At 42.3% G+C, this 14,866-nt stretch overlaps 1 protein-coding gene across 4 annotated transcripts in view; it reads left to right on the top strand.

Annotated features, from left to right (window-relative positions):
- Positions 1 to 3,544: 3,544 nt before the first annotated feature.
- Positions 3,545 to 14,866, top strand: part of TXNRD1 (thioredoxin reductase 1) — a 37,447-nt gene continuing 26,125 nt past the window's right edge. Inside the window, exons 1-2 of one of the 4 annotated variants that reach the window (XM_061371864.1) lie at positions 3,545 to 3,671; positions 14,508 to 14,617. In XM_061371864.1, the coding sequence (XP_061227848.1) occupies positions 3,596 to 3,671; positions 14,508 to 14,617 (186 nt within the window). In that variant the 5' untranslated portion in view covers positions 3,545 to 3,595. Of the gene's footprint in view, positions 3,672 to 14,507; positions 14,628 to 14,701; positions 14,824 to 14,866 lie in introns of those variants that run through there. The other 3 variants (XM_061371865.1, XM_061371867.1, XM_061371866.1) reach the window with 3 other exon arrangements.

Genomic DNA, 14,866 nt, shown 5'->3' with positions numbered 1-14,866 from the left:
GAGATTCTGCATTCAGCACCAAGAATTCTGTACTTTATAAGAAGGTGTCACTGTGGGCTCTTAATTTGCTGAGACAGCTTTCCTCCCAGTTTATATGGAGAAAGAACGTATTGAAATCTTTGTGGGAAAAGAAAATCTAACACTACTTTAGTGATCACTCCTAATAATAGACACAGGGATCTGGGAATCAATTATCTCAGAAACAACAGAGGGAGTGGTCTCACTGACATACCGCTTGGGTTATTGCAGCTCTGTTACAGGGTTTTCAGCAGCAACCATACACCAAATACATTTGCTATTAAATATCTTTATTAATATTTCAAGACAGAGTGGAACACCTTACATTTTATCTTATTAAGAGCATGATCAGTGAATATCTTAATTTAATTACTATTCTTACTAGTAATTCGGGTATTTTATAGACTTTTTACACATTCATTGAATTTAGCACAGCTGATCTCCTAATCCCAATGCTGGTAGGAGCCTATGCCTTATAATAGTCCAGTCTTAAAAACAGGACACAATATGACAGGTTTCCAAGACTTTCTTTTGTTCTGCAGGTATTTCTAACGAGACAGTCTTTGCTGTCCTGTTTCTTAACACAGCAGTTCTCAAGGTCTGCACTATATTTTCATGTAGATGGAACCAACAGGCAAAACAGGGAAACAAACCCAAAGTATATTTAAATCAGTGCTTTGGTATACAACTGAAACAGGCTTTCAGTCTCCTTGTGACTTCAGTATGCAGACTTGTCTCTGACCCCAAGAGGGGTTCAGGTTATTGTCTGTACCAGGAAGATACTGCAGGATCCAGCATGTCCTTCAACTGTATGACCCTGATGACTGCCCTTCTGTGTGTGCCCTTGCTACCAGGGAAGGGAAGCATGATGGTTATTTATGAGGAGGACAGCAGCAGAAACTGGAATGCCAAGCATTTTCTAAACACAGAGGAAGAGAGTCTCTCTCCCAGAGTCTAAATAGGGAGAGGGAGGCAAAGACTGAGAAATAAGTATGTAACATACAGAGAAGGCATCAGGAGATCACATTATTTATTACTGGAATACACTGGTTTTCTTTTCCCCACCCTCTTCCTTACCTTTTCCGTTCTTCTTGTTATCATATTCTGCTTACTTTTCAGTGGTCTAGCTCTGGACCTCATGTGGTTCAGTCAACTTAGAATAAATCATAAGATGAATGGATGTACTTGGCTTTTCATAAGCCTCATAAAAAGTGTAATTTCTGGGCAAAATGTAAATGAAAAGAGGGCAGGTACTTTTTGGATCTGCTCCGAGAAAAGATTTAACCTGGGGAATAGTGAGAGCAGACAAAACACTTCTCTGGAGAAACACATAAATAAAATAAAGGAGTAGGTATAACTGGAGAGAGGGTGATCTGGCAAGGTAATAGGAGTAAATCAGCCAAAGGAAAGTTTTATAGGCCCTTAGAGTTTATCACAACCCGAGATTCAGGAGAAGGTGCAGCATTAAGGTTCTGTTCTGCATTGAAAGACTGTGCTTTTACATGACCCTGGATAATTCTGGGGTTTGGATGTACTGGTTTTCAAACTTAGGAAACATCTCAAATGTAGGACTTGACTTAATTTTTTCCATTGCTTCAGGGAATCTTCACTACAGCAGTCTAAGATCTTTTCTAAATGAAAGGAAATGTGATTAGAACGTAACTGCAATACAATAAGTAAAATGAAACATGAACAAGGAATAGGACTCAAAGGTGCTTTGTTTTTTAAACTTGTTTTTTCTCTGACTGCATTGCCAGCTTGTAGTCTGCATTTAATGAAAATGCTGAGATGGGGTTTGGTGGAACAGAGTTCCTTCCCTAAGCTTGTTCAGCAAATTATTTCAATGAGTTTATTTCTGAAGCTCTAACAGTTTCCAAATGGCCATAACAATTATTAATCTTCATTATCATAATAAGTTTTGCTATTACAGATATCTGTGTTGAAGATGTAATTTCTAAAATCATTGTGATCATTCCCACAGTAAGTTCAGAGACTTTTTTTCCACTTACAGTCTTTAGTTATTTTGGGGTTTATTTGATATTAGAAACACCAGCTGATACCAGAGATACTACTGCAAAGTGGAAGAGCAATATAGCAACAGAAACTGGAATTGCTGAAGTCCTCTGCAAAAATGCTGAGGACCAGGAGGCAATGCCTCTTAAACCATAGGACTCAAAGTTCTTCTCTCATTCTCAGTCTTCCCTTTCTCTCTCTCCTCCACTGTTGCTTATTATTACTTCTGTGGCAGTTTACCGAGAGTTGCTGTGGTTGGGGTCCTATACTGACAACATTAGTAGAATAGGTGGTGAGACTTGGGGCACAGGCTGCCCCAAGAAGCTGTGGCTGCCCCATCCCTGGCAGTGTTGAATGCCAGGTTAGATGGGGCTTTGAACAACCTGGTCTAGTGGAAGGTGTTCCTGCCCACAGCAGGGGGTTGGAACTGGATGTGCTTTAAGGGCCTTTCCAAGCCAACTTCTCTGGGCAAACCTGTTCCAGCATCTCACCACCCTCGCAGTAAAGAATTTCTTCCTAATATCTAATGTAAATCTACTCTCTTTCAGTTTAAAGCCATTCGCTCTTGTTTTATCACTACATGCCCTTTAAGGCCCCTTTAAGCACTGGAAGGCTGCTATGAGGTCTTCCCTGAGCCTTCTCCAGGTTGAACAACTCCATCAAAACCAGTAATGGTTGGCTTAGTGCCTTTTTCAAACCTTTCAATCAAATGTCAGTATTTGCCATAAGTGAGAATATGGATCAGAGAGATTGCCATGTTTGGTATAGCAGCTCACATACTTTCACATGCAGAGTGACGAACGCCGAAGTTGGAGCCAGCAATGGCACCAGACGTTTGTGTGTGAGTTTGTTGGTGGTTTACAGGATCATGGCTTTCACCTTACCCTGCCGGGCTTTTCAGTGTAGATCACAAACCCTTGTTGGCAGGCACGCCGCTTGCCATGTCCTCGTGTGAAAGGCACCACACCGGGGCAGTGCTGGAAGATAAGGGTGCAGATAACTTCACGAGCCCAGAATGGAGCAGTGTGATAAGCCTCATCAGGCATTTGCCTTGCACAGTGCATCCTTCAGTTAGGGTGTCTTCTTTTAGAGAGATTCCATAGTACGAACCATTAATTGTGATAAGTATATATTTCTGAACCACCTCCCCAGATGCTCCTTGAACCCCAGCATCCCGCAGCAGGCAGGTCCGCTTGGCGAGGGTCAGCCTCTCGCCCCGTCCCCGCAGCAGAAAATGCTCCCTTCAGGCGGCGTTTCCGCGCCGGCTCCTTCCCTCCGAAGCGCCCATACCGCCGCCACCGCCCTGCCTGCCCGCCTCACGGCACAGCCACGAAAGGCCACGGCAGAACCCTCCCGCTCCGCTCTTGCAGTGCCGCCAGCCCGCCGCCGGCAACCGCGAGGGGTCGCCCCGGTTCCGGGGCTGGGCTCGCTCCCGCGTCTGTTGCCATCGCGACAGAGCCGGGCCAGGGCCGTCGGCGGGGGCGGCCTCGGCCGCGAGGGGGCGCCGCCGGGGGCAGGGTGGCTGCGCGGGCGCGGTGCGGCGCTGCGCGGAGCGGAGCGGAGTATGGGCAGCGTCCTGAGGAAGAGTAAAGCCGTGCAGCAGGCGCCCGGCCCCGGCACGGCGCGGCGGGGACCGGCAGGTAGGCGGCAGCGGACGGATGGCTGCCGGCGTACAATGGGCCTTGGCAACGGGGCGGTGGGCTCCGGGTGCGGGAGGGCGGCCGAAGACTTTGGCTTCTCGGTAGAAACACTCGGGAAGTCGGCGCTGGGCGCAGCCGGGCCCGCCCCGTGGGTCTGCTGGGTATGGAGGTACAGCACTGTAGAACAACTTTCATGTGCCTTAAAGTGGTGTGACTACAGACCCGCGCGCGTGTGTTAGTTACCTGCTCCCAAACACAACGTGTGACGGTGCCTTTTCTCCTGACTTAACTTGATTTGAGGCTGACGTGGATGGCAGCGGGGCTGCTCAGGGCTGTGTGGATCATCTCCCAGACACCAGCCAGGGAAGGTGCTGTGTAGTGTGGGTCAGGGTAGGGGCTCTTCCGGGCTGTGCCGTGGGTGCCTGGAGTGAGACGGTGGCAGAGGAGGGAAGAATATCTGGAGTTAGGTGGGGGCTGAAAGGCCGCCTGGTCCATGCAGGCAGGATCGAGACATGTCGTTGCAACAGCAATTGGGAAGTTTGTGTTTCATCTCTCTGCTTTGCACCTCTTCAGAGTCGAAACATCAGCCTCTGATGGCTCCTTGGATATACTATTAACTGTATTCTCACTGGCTCTGTAAGACCCAGCACAAAGAGAGAAATAATGAGCTTGAAGTAACAAATGCCTGAAAATTAACCTACGCTTACATCTGGTTGTGTACAGCAGTTCTGTGTAAATGAAAACACTCTCAGGATGTGGTATTTCATTGAGTATCTACTACTGAAGGCATAGTAGTTTTCAGCTCCACCAAATCCTTGGAAGAGGGGTCTGTTTTTAAAGATATTTTTATATATGCAGTAATTTGAAAACGTTGAAGCTAAAGCACCTTGGTAGCTCTAAGGTATGATACAATATTCTAAGTCATTTTGTGCAGAATGGAAATTGTCAGAGACTTTGCAAACGAAGAATAAAGATGCCTGTGCAGTAACAATTTGTGTGAGGCAGAAGCACAGCAGGAGTTGGCAAATACAAAGGTGAGGCTTATAACAGTTAAAGCTAATGAAATAGACTTAGTGTTATGGCTCCATATTGCTTAGTATCTTTTAATTATACCAACATAAAATCTTCCAGTCTGAGTCAGGAGCCTGGCATTGGAAGCACTGGGTGTTCCTTGACCCTAACAGGAAGGACTGGGCAAAAAGAAGACTAAAACAATTGTCCAGAGAGGGCAGCTGTCCTTGCACTTCCAGGGCAGTGCAGAGCCCTGGGACCTGTTGGGTTTAACCCGCACCAATTCCCTTACCTAATGCTGCCTTACGATTTAGAAATCCCTGGTTTAGCTTTAAATCAGATGCTGAAAGCTAGGCAGGTGTGGGAGCACAGAGTGTGGGGCAGAGCTCTGTAGCAGTGTATCTGGCTATGGAGTTATACCCAAACCTGGTTCCTCTAGACAATGATATGCTGCTGACACAAACTCAGAACTGAAGCCTGCATCTTAACAAGCTTTTTCAGCCCTGTGAAGCTGACTCATTTAGGCTAAATGACTTAAACCGAAGTCCAAACAATATGTTCTTTTTATATGCTCTGCTGTATCTTTGGTTCTTCAGTTTAAGACATTACTACTCGCTGCTGCCCATTCTACAGCTTTGGCAGCATCTTGAAGTAGTTCTCCAGGAAATTTGGTTTAAACTGTGACGTCAAGGTTTTTATTTCAGCATCTAGGCAGTTGTGCCTCTGGGGTGGTTGCGTACTAGTGGGTTATTATCTGTAACCCAACGCCCACTTCCTGAAGGAACAAGTTAAAGTTTTTAATATCCATCAAGAACAAGAGATGAGTTGTGGGTGCTGCGGAAGAGCCTAAATAGATGATTAAACCCAAATACTTACAGAAATGCAAACAGACATACATAATTTACTTTAAAACTGAAATATAATTCAGATAAGCTAGTTACTCATTGTTTAACAGACTTTAAAACATGAACAATCTCAAATTAACCCCTTTCCATAGTTAGTCGTATCAGGCAGTAGGGTTTGTTTAATACCTACATACATCTTTTTGGACAAAGCATATTTAAACTGATGTGTGGAGGAGGAGGAAGAAATTGGTCTGTTCCTAGCTGTAAGAATTTCTTAATTACTCTCTGGGTCTGTTCCCACTCTTCCTTCATTTTGTCGATGGGAATAATAAATTCAGAGTTACTAATTTGCTGTGAGATCTAAGAATGTTTAAAAAGCAAACGGTAGGAACCTGGTGATGAGGGAAGCTGGCAATGAGCAAAACTGGCAAGGAAAATGGTGGCTAGCACAGGAAAAAGTAAAAACATGAAGATAAAGTACTTACATATATTTTGCATAACTGTTAAATAAATTCTTTTGTCCTTAGCTTGTGCTTTCAGAAAGGTTATCCTACAATTTTCAAATAGCATTCAGTTTACTTCAACAATTACATTTTGCATATGCAGTATTTATGACATTTTGTAGCTGCAAAGATATTAAAATTGTCAATAACTCAGAACATAATGCTTATAATGCTTATACTGACTATATTTTGTTGTTTATTTATCTCCACACAGATTTAGTTTTCAGTATTATAAATGTGCTTTACTGCAGAATTAAGGTAGCCTGGGTTGCAGGTTTTGCTTTATAAAACATATTGTTTATTTCTGTGGGACTTGACCTTGGTATAACCTCAAGTGATGCTTTTCTTCCCTCCAGATTCTCATACTAGTTAAATTTTAACAGCAGTTGTGTTTTAAGTTCAAGTAGACTTTCACACATTAAGTTGGTTTGCTCCTTTCAGGACTGGGCACCTAGGACACATTCACTAGTGGGCCTGGAATTAAATTTGAGTTGTTTTCTACGAAGTGAACTAACAAAAAGCATTGTTAAAATCACTGCTCCTCATTTTCAGTGCTTATATATAATAGCCTCTGAAAACAGCGTAACTGTGAGGTAGAATAACAGAGGGTTTAACTTTGGTGATCCTAGTTCTGTGCTTAATTGCCAGCGGTAATTAAGTTGCATTGACATTTAGGTATGTATCTGAGTAATGAGGCCCCAAATATTTGTATTTTTGCAGTATTTCCTGCAGATGTTTTGGCCATATAATTTACATGTGAATTGCTCAGGTGTAACAATAACAGATGCGTCATATCACTCTTTGTGGAGAGCAGTAGAGTGGACTTGACTCCTCGAGGTGGCATCGTGGTTGCCCATGTCCTTCCTCTGCCCTTGTTCACAGTTATGCCACCCCCTTGATTTCTCCTGTGAACAGGAACAGTGCTTAGCCCTAACAGTGTATGGTACTCATCCCCCTTTTTCCAGTCTATTGTTATGGTTTGTCTATTTTCAAGACTTCCTTGAAGATAAAACTTCACTGCTTGTTCCTGTCTGAAGGCTCTTCCTCAGTTAAGCCCATTGTGGTCATCCTTTGGTAGGGTGTCTTGCTATTGTTTTGGTTGTGCCCGTAGAAAGCAAACCAAATTCCAGATAAAATTGTGTGCTGAATTGATAACTTCTTTTTCCACTGGTTTAAAACTAGTACACTTTACCACTTCTGTCTCCTGAGAAAGTTTTATCTTTGATGTCACCTCTGACTTCGATCTGTTTTTTGATACCTGCCCGTTGTAATGCAGCTGCCTTCCAGTCTGTAGCATCTTGACTCGTATTTCCTGTGAAATTTTTTTCCAGGGCTTGTTCATGTTTTCATCATCAGTCCTTGTCAGTAACTTCCTTTCTTGAATGTGGTGTCACAGTGTAGGTCTTCCTCACAGAGCCATACTCTAACTTGCCATGCTATATTTGACACCATCTCTTTTTTTCTCATCTTTAGTTTGATCCGCTGTTTTTCTTCCAAAAAGCTCACAGCTGTTGCTTTCTTAGCATATTGCCTTTCCTATATATACTCTTTGTGCCTTGTAGCGTTGATTATATAGTCAGATTCATAATCAACAAAGTCGGACCCTTTGGAACTGGGTGATTGGGAGGTAATTTTTGGCTGTTACGACGGTATCTGACCTAGCACTTTTATTAGCATATGAGATACAAATGCAAAGGGAGGAAGTAAGTAAAGCATGCAAATACTTACATTTCCATAGAAGATAATAATAGCTTAGCCTAGTGTAGTCTTAGCTTTTCTTAAAGATCTGCTAATTAACTATTTTTTACGTAGTGAACTGAGATACCATCTCATTTCATCTTCTACTCTAGCAAACTTGCCTGTTTTACTTGTTGAGTCAGCTGCTTGGAGAAGAAGGTGTTGTTTGCCATGGTCACCTCACCTGCACCATGGTGTTGCATCCCCAATACGATGGGAAGGAAGCTCTTAACTTCCTTAACTCCTCCACTGTTTGCACAGTGTGACACAAAGCAAGCGTATCTCCAATTCTATCTCGCAGAAGTGTAACATATTTATTGTTTTCCACCCATCTTTCACAACTGTTTCAAGCTAGACCTTTGTCAGAACCTTTGTGTGTCAGATTGGTTTGTTGTATCACTGAGGTGACAAGACAGTTTGTAGGGCAGTGTCCTGTTGGGCTACCCTGCTTTGCTCACTTCATAGAAATGCTGTGCCATTCTTTGTTGGGATACTGCAAGTAGGATTAAAATGTTCTGACCAAGTCCTTTTGGTTTTGAGAGACAAGGAACTTTTGATTACTCTGGACTAAAATGAGTGGGTCTTCCTCCACCCTTAAAAAAGCCCTGTTTGGGCAGGGAAAAAAGTCACAGGCTTCTGAGCTAAGTACCCAAGTACTTTCCATGGTGCAATACCTGCCTTAAACTTCATGCCCATTCTTTGAGATAACTTGCAAAAAGCTTGTTTTCCTTTAACCGTGTTCTCTTTTAATACTGACTCGTTTGACAAAAACCATGATCACGTGAGAGCTGTTTTCCACCTTTTTTTTTTTTTTTTAATGTTCTCTGTGACTCAAGTACAGCCCTGATTACAAAGAGATGTGTGGGAATGAATAAATGGCTTTAGTTGTGGAAAAGACAATAAAGGTGTGGCCAGTGGCAGTGGGGACTAATGAATGGCACCAGCACCAGGAGGTCCTGTTCCATCCCTGCTAAGTACTGCTTCACCTCTCTGCGCCTCAGGTGCCACACTTGTTCAGTTGTGGTTGCTGATACTTCCTTCTCCTGTTGTTTATTTGCTTATTGTTGTTTATTTGCTGACCAGGAAAGGAAAAAAATGTAGCATGAGAGTATTAATCACAGTTTGTGGGAGCCACAGGTTTGTGTTGGCCACAGGAATTTGAAGAAAAACCAGCAGGATGCTCAGCTTTTTCAGGTCATCCCAAATGAAGGGTGAGCCAGTATGGAAAGCACTGTGAGCATGATACACCTACAGGTAGTCATACCAGAAATCAGCTTCCTTTGCTTTGATTTGGGTTAGACAAAGCATTATAATAATATGGGTAAATCTAAAAGCAACAGCAGCTTTTGAAGGGAATAGACAAAAATCCATGTTAAAATTATCAGTATTGTAAGATGATGTTTTCCATAAAGATAAATCTTTGTGTGAGCTGTGACAGATTTTACTACAGGTCCAGAGATAGAGAAACTTTAAATTAAAAGTTTTTCATAACCTAGTCAACTTAGTTCACAATGAAATAAAGTGAAAAATGGAAGAGGTCAAAGATATCTAAATAATTTAGCTTTACCTGCCTTTTTACTGAGGAAGGGATGATCTGAAGTTCACCTTTAATTTACATATCTTGTTCTGTTTAAGCCAATAGAGTTTGTACTGTAGATGTTACAGAAATATTTGAGGTCAGCATGTGATGTTATGCATCCCTGTTAGTGCTAATTAGAGCAACCTGGCTATTTCCTGTATGGTTTGCTGTAAGCAATTACATAAGAGTAATGGCTGAAGACTTTCTAGGGCAAGTACCAATTGCCTGATACTGTTAAGGACTTTGGTGGCAATAGCGCTACTAGGAAGATCTGTGAGAAAGCCTGGGCTTGTTGCAGTGAGGTCTCAAGTTCCATAATTATTATGGCAGAAACATGTCTTATAGGACTTTTCATAACAAGCCAAAGAGTACAGTGATACCCTGGTTGAAATCAGTAAAGCAAAATACCTTTTCATATTATGGTTGGACTTTAATGGTAGCTGCAGGGATACCTGGAAGAGGAAAAAAAAATGTCTGGAAGTAGGAGTTACTTTTTTTGTTAGGAACTAAAGCCAATCTCAGAACCCTTTTTGCAGACTATCAGGATGCAGCAGGTTATAAGCTTGAGTGCCTGGTTGTATAGAAGTTGAGAATGAGGTATTTCAGTTTTGAGCTGCTTGCCCTACATTAGCAAATCTTCTCATTCTTGGATGCAAAGGTGCTTGGTAGATTGGAGCCCAAAACACAGTGAAAAGCAGGTTGGAGGATGTTGCTGAGTCATAGTCATATATTTATTAGAAGATTGACCTGAAAGGTGTGAATTTTGTCACTTAAGGCTTTTGAGTGGGAGCTTTTCCATTGAGTATAGGAGAGCTTTGAATCAGGCCCTCAGATGTCACTTGGAAGTTTGCCTTTCGTTTGATCTGGCATTCGTCAGTGTTTCTTCTTTGGCTTGTTTTGGTTTTGTAATTTCTGCCCTGCTATGTAGGGCTTAGATTAAAAGTTCTCAGTAGATTTTTATTGTCCTTGGAGAAAACAGCACTGTGAAGCTTCCTATTATTTTCTGCCTTTTCAATGTGTTAACTGCATTTGGTTTGCTGACAGTGATGAGGCTTTTTGTCTGCTCTGACTTGAAGAACTTAACACTTAGGATGAAAAGTTTCCAGAAGAAAATTTGTATCTACATGTTTTGCCAGTTATAATAATGCTTTTAAATGCCTTTTATGCACAAATAGTTGTGGTAAAAAATGATTTATGTTTTCATGGAGATAGATGTTTTGGAGTAACACCAAGGACTACAGTCCAGGACTGTGTTAACAGAAATCTGTGCCAAAGCAGAGCCCACCAGTTTCTGTTTGCATGCCCTGTTTCAAGTAAGGGCAAATTTAAGTTATTCTGCATTATATCTTGATCCCATTCAAGCTGTGCTTTATTTAAATGGAAGAAGTCTGAAACTCTTATATATGATTAAGGGCAGATTAACAAGAATGCAATCAAAACTAAAGCACTTTGCAGCAACACATTGAATAAATGTAAGCTATAACATTAGAAAATTTCCAATTTCTTAGGAAAATGCACTTTACTGTTTTACTTGTCAGTGTTGAACCTTGGTGGTTTTTTGAATTTGAGAATGAGTGTTGCATTTTAACTCCAGCTGGCAGCACAACACCATGCAACCACTCACTTATTCCCCCCCAGTGGCATGGAGGGGTTAAAGTGAGAAAACTCAGGGGTTGAGATGAAGACAGTTTAATAGATAAAGCAAGAGCTGTGTATGTAAGCAAAGCCCCAGGTTTCCATTCCTTCAAAGTTTGTCATTTCAGCTGATCGTAAGGTAGCCTCTGGCATGGATCTCTACATGATCTAGGCTGGAAGTGTGTATTTAAAAGGCTTGTTTTTTCCTCCCTTGTTGTAATCTGAATAATATAATGGCCAGTTTCCATTAATTCCAAATGTTTGAGTTTATGCAACAGAGGAAGTAGTGACCTGCGTTGAAAAGGAAGAAATGAGCAAATCTAGAAGGAAGAGCTGAAAGTTTCTCCACCTAGAAAGTTCACTTGAGCATAAGGTAAACATTCATCATCATAGGAAATAGCCCGTACTTCTCAGGTGCCTGAAGATAAGCATGTAAAGCAAATTGCATGCTTGTTCCTTAGCATTACAAAATTGGGGGCATCTTCTGAACTACTGGAGTAGACAAAGCTATTTTTTAATTACATAATAAATGTGAAGTTTGTTCTTGTTGATGATGTCCTGTGTGGTACACAAAATCTAGATAAATCAGTGAAGACATTTGCCTTGAAGTGCCATTTACAGATCTTCATGACAAATAGTTGACGGGCAGGTGCTTTCCATGGTTCCCCACATTGTGTCTTGGCAGCCTGTTGGATCCCTGTGTGAATGCTTTTGCAGAGTAAGGCAGTTCTTATCCTGGAGCAGTTCTGCTCATGAAGCTATTCTGTGCTTTTGTGGCTGGTCTTGTTCCTGCCTGGTCAAGGCCTTCTGAAATGGATTGCGCCTTTTTGCTCCTCTGCCAGAAGTTACACAACCTACAGTCAAAAGTTCAGAGGCCTTGGTACCAGGGAGGACTTTGATTTGTGAGGAATCTCACTCCCAATAAGGAAGGGTATGGATTAAAAATACCATAGTTGTTCCACTGTTTGTTTGGTTTTGGGGTTTTTTTCCTGCTCAAGAAGGGTCAGTGAGGCTTACTGTAGTCTGCTTCAGAAATGGATTCAGGTAAATGCTAAATAGGTGGGGTTTTCCACTGGTTTAACAAGCTGCTAAGCAGATCTGGAGTTTTGCTGCTACCAGCAAGAAAAATGTTGCTGCCTCCTCTTCCTCTCTGCTGTTTGGTATGGGTATGCCTTCTGCCTGACACCAGCTGTGGAGCTCACAGGACTCTTCCCTGAGCTTGTTTGGCTAGTGGGATACTGTCCACAACTTTTCTTCTCCTGGGTTAGTTTTCTCCTAAGTTAGTGAGTTGGTTTAGCTCATGTAAGGGTCTTTTGGCTGCCAGAGCTGTTGCCAAGTACCCAGACAGCAACACATATTAAAAACCCAGTATGGGTAGGCTTGTCCCCTTTTGATAGTAGTGATTAGTTAGATTGGTTCACCACACATCAAGGAGCACTTTGCAGTTCATAGGGGAGATAGCACTCAACAGCCACCACCTTTTAGACTGGGATGAACAAAAACCAAGGTGGTGCTAGGGCAGGGTAAGAGCCTCACTGGATCTTCCTGCAGTGGTTGTGGATTCCTGCAGATGTGCTTAAGTAACACTGATGCTTATGGGCAGGGCTCTTGCCACTATGTCTGAGGATTATCCAGAGTGGCTCCATGGCCCAGGTTCTCCTACACTACAAAAAGGTATCTGCTGATTGATTTCTGGGAAGAATCGATTCATCGGGAGTGCGGGTTATTGTAATTGCCGTTAATGGCTGGAATTTTATGGAGAGCAAGCATGTGACGCACAGAGCACTTTCTGCTTTGTCATCCTGCCTGTGGCAGGTTGCCCAAACCAGCAAGGGAGAGGCCCCTTGCAGCACCTGCATGCAGACTCTTTCAAGTCTCTGCCAGAGTTTGCCTTTGGGTTTTGGGGCTATTATTAAAGCTTAGCACTTCTAGCACAGACCTACCTGAAAGTAATTAGAGATATTTATATAAATACCTCTGCTAGAAAAAGGCTAGATTTTTATCTCATTGAAGATAGAGCTTTAGGTGAACATTCCTGAGGTTGTTCAGACTTGTTACAGGAAAAAAATCCAAGGTTTCAGTTGCTTCAGGTACATGCAGGACTGTAGCTTTGATAGTACACTGAAGAAAAATATTCTGCGTTGTGAAGACTGTGACCAGCATTCAAAACCTGTGTCCTTGCTTTTCTCTTTATATGCATGTGTATGTACACAGATTAATTCCTACATCCCTTTCTCAAGCTAGAATAGGCCAGTTATTATCCATCACTAGCATTAACTATGGCATAACAATTCTGATCTTCAAACCCCTTTACCAACGTCAGCAAAGTACCCTTCCCAAGACCTTTGTAAGATAAAGGAATATTATCACCAAGTTTCAGAGAAGAAATCTTAGACAGTGAAATTGCAGCACAATTTTCAGTGACTGCCTTTAGGCTTGCATGTGCGTATGTCTGTGAATGCTCCTCAGGTTTGTGGGCTCATTGCCCAAAGAACGTATACGCATTCAGTATGGCTGTTTAAATATGTGCACGTGTCAGAGTTTGCTCACTGATGCTAGTTGTGCAGTGCAAAGTATGTATGTGATTAAGTACAAGCATGTACTGACCCATTTATTGGAAATTCAGCTTAAGATAACTCAGTTATGTGGAGGAAGGCAGAGATGATGATGGATTGCAATAAAATAATAGATTTTCTTCTTTTTTTGTTTTTCCATGCCATGTCAAATAAAGTATCACCAGTGTTCAAGGCCAGGTTGGATGGGGCTTTGAGCAGCCTGGTCTAGTGGGAGGTGTTGGAACTTGATGAGCTCTAAGTTTCTTTCCATCCCAAACCATTCTATGATTATATGTGTAAATATGTACTTTTTTCCTTTCTGCTAATATGCTTAAGCTTTCCTCCAATACATATATAAAATCAGCTATGACCAGTGGGCAAACAGATCTTTTGAAGACTTTGAATACATTTGTTTAGAGGATTTCACAGTATGAGCGATACTGTATGACAGGAATTAGGTGGGCAATGCATGGAAAAAACAGTGATATCAGTAAATTCAACGGGAAGAAGTTCGCAGGGAGCTAATTGCAGGAGAAAAATAGAACTTTTAAATTCAGTTTAAAAAATACAATACTGAAAAAATACAGCAGATCAGCATGAAAAAAAATTCCTTTCTGGGCAAGAAAGGTAAAAACAGGAATTCTGCTTTAAGACTGAAGTTTCAGGATTAGCCCCAGCAAATCTTATTTCCTTGCTTTGTTCCAGGCATGTTGTTAGATTGGCAGAAAGTACTGAAATCCCAGCCAACTCTTGTATGGGATTTTATTAAAGAGAAAAATATAGCAAGTCATCCTAACGTTGCAAATGACTCATCAGTAGCCTTAGGAAACGCTCCCCCGAGACAGGCATGCTGCTGAAGAGGAAACGATGAAGCTGCCAGGCCACTCCCCCAGACGGTTTCCCTTGAGGAGCGCAGCCTTCATAAGGGAGGTCTCTGCAGACACTACGTTATTTTACTCTTTATTTCACAGAGGGAGCACAGAAGCTGCAAGGAGGGCAGCGCCATGTAACGGCAGAAAGTTCACAGCCATTTGGTTTTGTACAGGACAAGCAAATAGAAGAGGGTGAGAAAACTTTAAAGGTAGGTGGAGGTATGCTTTAAAGTCTGATTTAGTTTTGACATTGAAAAATAATGAGACTGTAGGCTTTCTTTTTAAAAGTGTAGTTCTTGGGAGAAGAATTGTGGAGATCCATGATCGGGATGGGATCGTGGTCATGAACGACTTTCCCCAGTAAATGGAACGTGGAACTTGTCCTTGTGGCCACTCCGGAGCGGGATTCTGGGAGGTGGTTTCAAAGGGGAAGGCTGTAATGTACTTTGATCTGAACT

Source organism: Neopsephotus bourkii, unplaced genomic scaffold (assembly GCF_033783945.1).
Source record: "Neopsephotus bourkii isolate Nb327-2 ecotype Australia unplaced genomic scaffold, CSIRO-AGI_Nbou_v1 NB_1589, whole genome shotgun sequence".
NCBI classification, from domain to species: Eukaryota; Metazoa; Chordata; class Aves; order Psittaciformes; family Psittacidae; genus Neopsephotus; species Neopsephotus bourkii.
This window is presented reverse-complemented; position numbering and strand designations above follow the sequence as displayed.